The 10,677-nt window shown below is 57.5% G+C and overlaps 1 protein-coding gene across 1 annotated transcript in view; it reads right to left on the reverse strand.

Annotated features, from left to right (window-relative positions):
• PAPPA2 (pappalysin 2) overlaps positions 1 to 8,906 on the reverse strand; it is a 226,659-nt gene extending 217,753 nt beyond the window's left edge. The window contains exon 1 of the mRNA XM_011361283.2: positions 8,018 to 8,906. Coding sequence (XP_011359585.1) covers positions 8,018 to 8,906 — 889 coding nt within the window. The remainder of the gene's footprint in view (positions 1 to 8,017) is intronic.
• Between the last annotated feature and the right edge of the window lie 1,771 nt (positions 8,907 to 10,677).

The raw sequence follows: 10,677 nt of genomic DNA on the forward strand, positions 1-10,677 counted from the left end.
TGTCCCTGAGCCTTTATGCCGTCTCCTGCTGTTTCGGTCATTAGTGCTTTAGTACAAAGGCCTTGAGACCTGCCTCTCTCTCAACGTAAAACAAAATCTGAGCCTGCATCTTCTCCTGACGTCCGTCCACTCCCGCCACGGCCGAGCGCTCACCCATATCTCCACCTCCTGCAGTGTGGGGTCCCCTCCCGCCCCCTCAGCTCTGCAGTGAGACCGCTCTCTCGGAAGTCACCAGCAACGTCCCAAACGCGAGAGCCAACAAGCCCCCCTCGGGCCTGCAGGCTTGCTGGGCGCCCCTGGGCCACCTTATACAGAACTGTCCTTCTTGCCTTTCCCCAATGTTGCCGCCTCCCGGGGCTCCTGTGTCTCCCCTGCAACCAGCTCTGCTCCCCGAGCCTGGACAAACCCTCGGGCCCATCTGGGCCGGGCTGGCCTTCCCCGTGGCCAGGCTAATTACCTAGTTCCAGGTCGGCTCCCATGAGACAGCGAGCACCCTCCAGGCCCAGCCCCTGCCCCACTCATTCCTGATCCCCGGCACATGGCTAAACGCCTGACACTTCACCTCACAGAAGCGGAATGAATGGTGGGTGAACGAATGAGTGCATGGCTTAGCAAACAGAGCCAGACCGCTTTCCCTCCTCCCTGGCCTGCCCAGAACGCCCAGCACTCACGCGGACGGAAGCGCGCCGACGCCGAGCCAACTCGCCGCCCGGCGGCCGGCCAGCGCGGGAGAGTCCCCTCTGGGTGGCAGCTGGACTTCTAATTCAGAAACGAGCCATACTGCCCGCTGCTGATATCCCACCTGCGTGCATGGTGGCGAGTCCTCGACTTCAAAAGGTCCCGAGACCTTGGGTCCCAGTGGCCGCGTCGCATATCTGGGCAGAGGTACCCTTCGCCACTCGCCTCTGACTCACGGAGAGAGCCGGGGGGTTTTCGTTCGGCCGCTGTGCTTTATTTCCCGGATGTTCTCTTTTCTTAAAAGATCCGAAGATTTGGATAGTTTGGAGGCAGGTAGTGAACATGAGAGGGGGAGGATGCTGTTATTTTTTGGGACACGAACTTAAGCAAGATATATGCTTTCTGGAAAGTGCTAGAAGTCCAAGGTACGTGATGTGAGCAGACAGGGATCTGATGAGCCCCCAGAGCAACCCAACTCCGCGTGCTGAAGTGCAGACGCCCGGAATTTATGTCCTTGTTTACAGCTCCGGGGACTGAAGGCAGCGGACGTTCGGCACACACCGGGCTCAAAATCCCAGCGAAGCGACGGCTTCCCTCTCCTGTCTGTCTGGCCTCCTCCAGGCACAGACCAGGACGGGAACGAAAAGGAGCCTGGCCTCCGAGGGCGCGCGTGCTGAATGACTCAGACAGGCAGCCCCGAAGGAACAATAAGGAAGAGCACAAAGGAGGAGCAAGAGGTGAGGGAGGACAAAGCCTCGCGGGAGACCGGCACATGATGGAACTTATCCGGGCCACCAAAGGTGATTCTGAGTTTCCAGCCCTGCCCTCATCACTCCCGAATATTTCCAACCCCACAGTGAGAATCCCATGGGCTGCCCTGTGCTCCTCGAGGACGGGGAGAGAAGGGTGAGCGGCGCTGTCTTCCTGAGATCGTGAGAGGCGGTAGTGGACGGCTGGGGGTGAGGGCAGGAAGGGTGACCACAAGTGCCAGGCAATGAAGCTGGAGTGTGAGCAGCAGGACAAGTGCACGGCCATGCTCCGAGGAAGCCCCTCTGTGCCACCACCTGCGAGTGACTCTCCTTCCCCCATCCGTACCCCGGACGCCTGGGTGACTCCAAAGACCCAGATCTCTCACCTCTGTAACTCAGACAGATACCCGGTCTCGAACCGTGTGGGCCACGGAGAGACAGCAATGCCCCAGCACCACCCAAGCTCCGACCTGGAGAAAGCTGAGAGCGTTTTACGGGAAGGCCGAAAAGGCTGGGAGAGTCGTCCGTCCACGCCACACGCCTGGCCTCGAGAGAAGGAAGGAGGGAGGGAGGCTGGGCTGCAGCGCCGGAGACGGCAGAGCAGTCTGCAGAATGCTGGACAAGGCCTCAAGCCGGAGCCAGCCTAACGGGGGTCTGGAATCTCTGCACCCCCGGCACACCAAAGGCCTGTGCGGCCTCAGTCAACGAAACACCTCGTAGTCGGAGGTCTGCGAGGCCGGTTCTCGATTCTCGTGCAAACACTGTGCGGCGTATCACCACGGCGGCCACGCCATTTCTAGGAGAATCTCAGGTGATCTCTTTGCACATTTAGGTTTGAGAAGCAATGCTCTAGGGCACGAGTTGACAAAGTTTTTACTACAGAGAGCCGGACGGTAAGAATTTTAGTCTTTGCAGGCTATACGCTCTCTGTTGCAACTAACCATCTCAGCCCCTTAGCATGGAAGCAGCCACAGAAAACACGTGGGCTTTGTAAAACACGTGGACGTTTGTAAAACTTCACTTATAAAAGCAGTCTTTGGCTTTGGACCAGATGCGGCCCCAAGGCCACTGTATACCAACCTCTGCTCTGGCATCGAGGGCTCAAGCTTTTTGAAAGTAACTAAACTCTTCCTTCATATGAAACAGGCAGGATTGAAGCTGCTGTCTTGAAGGTGGGAGCGAAGCGGCGTCCCCACCAGCTCCCCTCTGAAGCCCCTGGGACACCTGTGCAGGCAGCAAACGTAGAATCTGAAAGCCACGCCCCCGGCTCCCCACAATGAACCTCCAGTTTCGGAAAGTCCCTCATTCCTGACGGGCATCCAGCGATCGAAATTTCCGCTTCCTCTGTCCTACGCACACAGCCGCGACTCCGACGCTGTGCTAGACAGTTTGGGATGGCGGAAGTGAGTCAGACACGCGTTTGCCTCACGGAGAACTTTCAGCAGATCGAAATGACACACGTACAGCAGTAACAAGGCAGGAAGCAGCGTGCACCTGGCCAGCCACACGTGGAGGGCTGCGGACGCCGAGAAGTACAGGAGATGAGTTTCACACAAGGAATATGCAGGAAGGCTGCGTGGAGGAGGGGGCCAGCAGGGGCCCTTCAAAGGAGGGGGCCGATGGACAGTCTGTTTTACTTCTGCGACCAGACACTGCCTCTCCTCTGGGGGGCCACACAGCCGCCTGACCAAAAATCAGCACCCACGCCTTGTCCACAGGGGCAGCTCAGGAATCTCACCCTTGCGATGGCGGGCGGCTGCCCCTGGGGGCCCAACAAGGCCCTCACATGACGGCCCTTCCGCGCCAAGGGCAGGACTGCCGCAGCCTCGATGCACAAAGGCCCCAGGCACGTACTGACTCGACCACTGCTGCCACGTTGGAATGGGCGGCCAGGGCAAGGGGGTGGCTCCTGGGGCCCTCAGAGGAGCCTGGGGAAGTGGCTCTCCCACCACTGAGTCCCACTGGACAAAGGCAAAGAGAGCGCACCTGGCCTTCCTTGAAACTCTCTGGGCATGTATGTTGATTTGTCTACGTCTGTGACTCTGTCTCCTGTGATGCTCCATCTTCCTCATGAACGAAACTTCCCCCCTGAGTACGGAGGTTCCTTACGGGGAGAAAGAAATGCCACCACAGTCTGTGATACCTCATTGCCCAGCTGTCATTCATAACAAAAAAAGCTATCGACATGCCGTTCACAAGGGGCTTTTAAAACCAAAGGTCAGCAGAATCCGGAGAACTCTGAAATTTACGTGAGCTATACAAACCTGTACGTTTTCATGGGGCAAAGCTTTCATCAGACTCTCAAAAGCGGTTTGAGACCTTACGTAAGCTTTAGTACCAATGTCCAGTTTACTCAAAAGAATCCTGCCCAGGCTAAAAATAATACGGCTTAAAAAAACCAGGGTCCTTTCAGTCCCCATTCTGCCCTGTTCTCAACCACCTTGAGGCCACCTTGTCAAAAATCCTGTTTACCACCATTCCTATTTGAGAGGTGAGCAAACTAAAATCCTATGAAATTATGAAGTTAATATCCTACCTAAGTAAAGACTATCAACGCACGGGTTAGAATCAAAGATACGGAGATGAATGTACCGCTCTTGGCGATGACGGCCTCCCGCCCATAACGCAGCATGAACATCACGTCACGCGTGAACACCACGGGCCGAGCTCTGTGTCGGGCACTTCGCGTGCATGACTTATGTAGACATCAAAACAACTCTGCAAGACACGATCTCATTTTTTGCCTTGAGGACACCGAGACTCTGAAAAGGTCGATGGCTTGCCAAAGACGCCGGCCCTGTGTCAGAGAGGGGACCGGACTCCAGGGCTGCCTGACTCCCACGCTCCACACTGGGGGACACCCTCTGAAACTCGGATCCCCTGAGGAGGACAACTTGTCTAAGGCAGGGGCGGCTCTTAGACCCCTCTGTGCTCCCCGCGGAGCTTTGCCGTGCTTTGCGTGGCCGCGCTCCCCAGAAGTATTTGTTGGATGAGGAAACCTGGACTCGGGCTCCAGCCCTGCCGCGGACCGACTCCGTCCCCTGCCACTGGGAGCTGCAGGTGGTTGCCCAGCTGGGCCACTTCAGGGAACATGTGAAATCAATGACGGGTGAGGAGGAACCCACCACAAGGTTTTCTTCTGCGTATGTTGGGGTCGAAAGGGAGGAACGGAAGCTGAGAAGGAGGGAAGGGAACAGGATGGTCTCCGGGCTGGGTGCTGGAGCGTGGTTTCCACACCAGGATGGGACAGGATTTGGCTCACACCCACTGCTGAGTTCCAACGGGCTCCTGACCTCGGACCACTGCCAGGTAGCACGTATCCCGGAATGGCCAGGTCCCCGGGGAGCTGCCCCACTGGAGTGGCTGCACCGGGCCCCTTCCCAGACTTTGCTGCCGGCTTCCGAGATGCAGAAGGGAGGAGCTTCATGAGGCCATGAGGCCGCGTTTTCAGGGGGCCCAGCACCATTCACTCCCCCGCTGGGGGCCAGAGGCAACGGGGCCTGCGCCCTCCTCGGCCCTAAATAAAAGTATCCCCCAGCGAGCCAGTCTGGAGTCCGACTTCCTACTTGGGAAGAATGTGGGCATCTGGGGAGAGGGGACGGAGGTCACCCCCGTTGGCTTTGTTTTCTTTACTAGTCGCTACAAGTGCAAGTGGGTCACCACCCCCAAAATGCCACTTTAGCCCCTTCGCATAGGCCCTGCAAAAAGACCTGGATGAGCTGGCTCTAAGAGACACCAACCAGCCACACTCCTGGAGAGGATGAGACGCACAGACCGAACGCCAACGTGGGACAGCCCGCGAGGAAGCCGGAGGTTCCCCCAGGACGTGGCTTCTAAAGGCGCCCTACGCCCCTGTGTGCGAAACAACACTGCCACCTAGTGCCCGGCGCGGGAAGTGTTCTCCACGGCCCGCATCTGCGGGGGCCCTTCCAGTGGCTGGGGCGACCGATCCGCTTGATGTCTCTGCTAACAGAAAAACGCCCCGAGATGAGCAGGGCAAGAATCAAGAAACCGGGTCTAAGATAAGCAGGTGGAAGCTGGGGTGTCAGAGCCGCTGGGGGGGAGAACAGGAGCCGAGCCTTGCAGCACCTGGACCGTCCTCAATGGAGCAGCAGAGCGTCAGCGTTTGAACCGTACTGACCTCCTGGGAACATGATCCGGTCACTGCGACTCTGCACAGGTGGAGACCGACCCCCCACCCCCACCACCGCCCACCCAGGCGCAGGTGGTGACCAGCTAAAGGCCCAGTGCTGTGACAGGAGACAGAGATGGGCCGCCCAGCTGACAGCAGTGAGTTCGTGCGCGACAGAGACCTGTATTCCTTAGGGGACGACATTCGACCGCCTCACAGTTTTCAGCCACGGCCCCGGCAAAGCGTAAGGAGCGAAGCCCGCAGTGAGACAAGAGTGCCTGTGCCCTCGGGAGTCCGGTTTCTAGAAGCCCGAAGAATGAAGGCCTGCTCCCAGCCCCCGTCTTCGCCCGGACTCTGTCCTGAATGTTTTTGGATGTGCGCAAGGCTGCGGGCAGATGTAGGGTGGGAAGCAGGGAGGCGGCAGACCTGGGTATCCCCGCCCCTTGCCCCTGCCGCTGAGGACTCGCGGGGAAATGCCAGGATACCACAGGGGCCACTTGGATTCGAAGAGAAAGAAACCTCAGAAGCTAGACTGTCTGCAGAAGATTTCTTGCCTAATTTTACATGCTTCGGGAGGTTAAAAGAGTTCAGATGGGCACTTTGGAGAAGGATCTGAGTGTGTGGCCTGTGGCAAGGTGGGGGGCGGCTGGTGGTGATGGACAGGTGGGCAAAGGAGGGAGAGCTAGGGGGGAGGTGTGACAAGGAATCAAGTCGCGACGATGCTCTCCTCTGTGCAGATGACACAGACGGGCATGGAGGAGACAGGACGGGGGTCAGGTACACCCCTCCCGAGTCTGCCTCCTCAGGCTGGGGTTTGAACCATCCCGAGCAACAGTCTCTAAGAGCCTGCTTCATATATATGTTGGATCCTTCTCTAATTCTGCACAGCCAGGGAACTGGTCCCAGGTCCCCATGTCGCTACTGAGGGAGGAGGGGTAAGCGAAGTCGTGGGCCTCGGTCTAGACTGCAGGCACACAGCTTCCCTGGCAGATGGGCACTCGGAAGCGAGAGCAGGCAGCAAGAAGATGTCATCTGGGAAAAACGGCGACGCTGCCAACTCCGATCAGATAATCATCTTATTATTTCTTCCATTTGGCCCCAGAATAAGGATTTCCTTCTCCTCTCTCTCTCCCCACACCTACCTTCCAGCCCAGCCCCTTCTCCTTCCCCTCCCCTCACGCCCTCTCCCACCCCAAAATAAAATCAAGCAAAACCACAAAACTCCAGAGTGCTCAGTGTCTGGGAATCCCAGCTTCCAAGGGAGAAATCACAGCCAAGGAGGGGGAGACCGTGTGTCCGGAGGGACGTTCCAGCAACACCCCAGTGAGGGGCTCCCTCCTTCCAGCTTGCTTGCTCTAGTCTGAGACTAACGTGCGGGCATCCAGCAGCCTGAGGAGTTTTTAAGCTGGGGAGCTGTCAAGCATCTCGGGGCTGTGCAGCTGCACCCCCAGTCCGCCTTAGGCATGCCTCCCATTGCTTCGGTCTCCCCATCAAAGTAACGGGACTGGAAACATTGATGGGTGTTGTGACCGATCCAAATTAATAAGATTAAAACGGTTCTACGCGTGCCTAGTCTCGTGTGAGATTCTGCCACGGGGGACCCAGAGGGATAACGAGACACAAGGAAGAATCACCTCTCACCCCCACCCCCTGCCTGAAACTAGTCCCCCCTCAGTAACACAAGGGAGACAGTGATTCCTAACCCCACCCTCTTCCTCGTCCTTCTGGGTGACGTTCTGTGAAAACCAAGATCTGGGTATAGTGAAAAATACATGTGGGTGATGTTCCCAGACGCTGCCTCTGATGAAAACCAGAGAGTTACACAAGGTGCGTTTTTAGGTCCCTCTTACAAAGGCCGGGGCTGGAAACCAGGGTCGCGGCGTGCAAGTGCTCGCCGTTTCCAGATGACCCTGCTGTTTCTAGGTTCGCACGTGATTCTTGGGGGACCCCAGGACCTGGGCCAGGGAGCCGATTTCTGCTAAGTTCCAGGGCTACTCGAAGGACAGGGGACCAGTCAGGACCCCACGGTGGTGCACCTGGCAGTCCTGTCCTCTGGCCGCCAGGCGTGACTCGCTGCCAGGTCCTTGCTTTCTCACAGCTTCCAAGGGGGGGCCTGGGTCTCTCATACCGGACCATGAGAACTGAGGTGTGACACCTCTTCCCCAGGGACAAAGAAGCAGAGGTCTCCCCCTTTGGAGGGGCAAGAGTGAGCCGGAGGTGTCCTGAGTGCCAGCACAGTGCCCGGGACCGGAGAGCAGGACAAGGGACCGTGCTCTCGGGTGACAGAGTCTGGAGGCCTGCCAGGCCGGTGAAGAAAGCCTCTTCCCCACCACGCCCAGGCCAGCCCGGCTGCTCTCCCTGCCGCAAGCCCTCCCCTCCCCATTCCTTATGTCTCATCCGGCACAGATGAAGCCATCGTAGCCCCCAGGACCACGGAGAGCCCGGCGTGGGTCGTTACCTGTGATGATGGCTGGGTTGCTCTGTCCTCCCTCTGGGTTCACCCAGGCTTCCACTGTGAACGCCTCCCGGGGAATCTCAGCCAGCACTTCCGGCCGCAGCCGCAGCCGCTCCCGCCTCCCCGAGAAGTACAGGACGGGCAACCTTCCTCCACGGGGCTGCGAGGTCTCTGCTTCCCAGGAGGGGTCCCCTTCTCCGTTCTGGATGCTGTCCTCGAGAGCACTGGTTCTGACCCTGAGCATAAGGGGACGCTTAGGCAAAGGTTGGAAGTGCCGGGGAGAGGCGTCGGGGTCTGCCTGCACGCCCTCTGCCTGCCCCTTCGCCACCCGGCGACGCCGCCTGGTCTTGGCCCGACCCTTCCCCCGGGTCCCCAGTTTGGGTTCCTTCCGGTGTGCGAAGCGGGCGGTGACAGTGGCAGCCGTGGCTGAGCGTTCACGAGTCCCAGCCTCACGCAGAGACCGCTTGGATCCTCCATCGTCGAGATAAATGTCATCATCTCCCAGCGGCGCAGACTGCCCAATAGGACCGTCCCCTCCCCACGGGGCAGCTGGCTGCTCAGCCTCACCGCTCACTCCGGCACCTGCCATGCCCTCGGTGGCTGGCTCACTGCGTCCTGCATGGTGGGGGCCCAGATCCCCCACAGGGTAGGGCCTCAGGGAGCTGCCTGGCCTGCTGGGGTAGACCCCAAAGAGGTGATGCTGGGGAGAAGCTCTGGGTCTTCGAACCTTGGCGCCCGGCCAACAGCGGTCTCCTTCCGACAGCAGCTGCTGCGGGTGCCCTCTGTGGGCCGGAGATCTCTCACGCGTCCAGCCCGGCTCGGAGCCCGCAGGGCCCAGGGCCCACCCGGCCAGAATCACCAGGCTTATTCCCAGGATCTTTGAGCACTTCATACCTCCCCCGGCTCTTTACACAGAACCAGAAGTCAACTTCTGGGTACCACACTGGAACGATGGGGAGGAGGGAACGAGACGGCCGGCGGTGGGTTCGCAGTCGCTGGGGCAACCGTTTTGTTCAAGCACCAAACTTTTCCGAGCAGCCCCCAGAAGAGCGCCTCTCTGGCTCCCCGTGCTGGGGCTGTGCCCGCACCCCTCGCTCTCTCTCGGCTCTAGCTCAGTCCCTGCAGAATGAAGTTCATTTCTCTGGGTTCCTCTGAATTTCCTCCAGAGAGCTCAGGTTTCTTTTTCCTCCTCTTTTCCCCCTTTTTCAACGGCCCCTCCCCTCGCCGATTCTAGAGGAGGGACACGTGGACACGAGCCAAAGCCTCTCAGACACACGCTCACTCCCAAACACGTACCCCTCGCTACCTGGAGCCATTAAAAAGCCCCTTCTGTCGTTTTCGCCTTCCCCCCTCTTCCTTCCCCAGGAGCTCCCTTCTCTTTAGAGTCCTTAACCTATAAGACATTCGTCTTCAAACAAATCCCCAGGAGAACCCGTGTACTGTGACGACTTGATGCTTCTTATCTAAAAAGGCAAAGGGAATCTAGGCGCACAAAATCCCAGCTGGTACTTAACTCTCGCTCCAGGTGTCTCTGCGGCCAGAGCACGGCCAGCCTCCAACCAGCCCGCCAGGCTCAGAGGGCTCCCCTCGGCTCCGTGCTTGGGGTGGTGAAGTGCTGAAGTTTGCTTTTTTTAGTCCTCTTCCAACTTGTTGGTATGTTGCAAGTCTCTGGAAAGTTCTCCTTTGGGGTGCCGGTCTGATGTCCTAATAACCTTATGAGTCTCAGAGCCCTGGGCTTCACCTTCTGGGAGTCTCGTGGGTCCCTGGGGGGACGGAAGGGACAGCAAGCAGAGCATGTACCCCAGGGGACCTGCTCACTCTGTCTGGTCCCTCCCGCTCCCTGTCTCCCTTCCTCTGCCTGTAATTATCCCCTCGCTTGCTTCATTTAAAGGCAATGATGATGTCAAAGCTAATAAGTTCAGTGCCTCACTCCACCTACTCCCTGTCCCCTCCTTCCTCCTGAAAACCTCCCACCTCACTGAGGCACAGGGGACAGACGACACTCGGCTTCCCCAGTAAACATCTCAAACATCTCGGGCTTTCTCTCTCAGCGGCCGCAGCCTACACAATCAATGGCAAACAATCAATACTGTGTTGGAGCGCTCCTTCCTGTGAGCGAGCGAGCGAGCTCTCCCTCACACACACACACACACACACACTCACACTCACATGTATTATGAACAGACCTGCCTAATAAATCCACACCAACCTTTTAGGAGTTCACTTGTACCTCTTTCTTTTGTTTTGCACAAACCTCTTGTATTTTTTTCTTGTTTAAATCATTTAGGATTTAAAACAAAATACCCCAGATTCACTTTATATTGGACACTGGGAGACAGGAGAAAACCAAGTATCCTGCCGTAAGACGCATTAAATGGGAAGGCCACGAATGCTTACTAGGTGGGTCCTTATTCTCTCTGAAGTGACTAGAAGTCACCCCACGCTGAGCGAGCAAAAGAAAAAACCCAAATGAGATGCTCAAAATAATTTACAAAAATGGACAGTGAGACCCAAACAACTATTTTTTCAACTGATTTTAAATAAATGGATAGGATGGAGGAGTAAATAATGTGATTTTAACCTCTGTAATAACGTTTGCCTAGATGCAGGCTCTCTCAAGGAGTCCCAGCCCCTGAACACATCTGCATACACACACACACACA

The sequence above is a fragment of the Pteropus vampyrus genome, unplaced genomic scaffold (genome assembly GCF_000151845.1).
Source record: "Pteropus vampyrus isolate Shadow unplaced genomic scaffold, Pvam_2.0 Scaffold65, whole genome shotgun sequence".
NCBI classification, from domain to species: domain Eukaryota; kingdom Metazoa; phylum Chordata; class Mammalia; order Chiroptera; family Pteropodidae; genus Pteropus; species Pteropus vampyrus.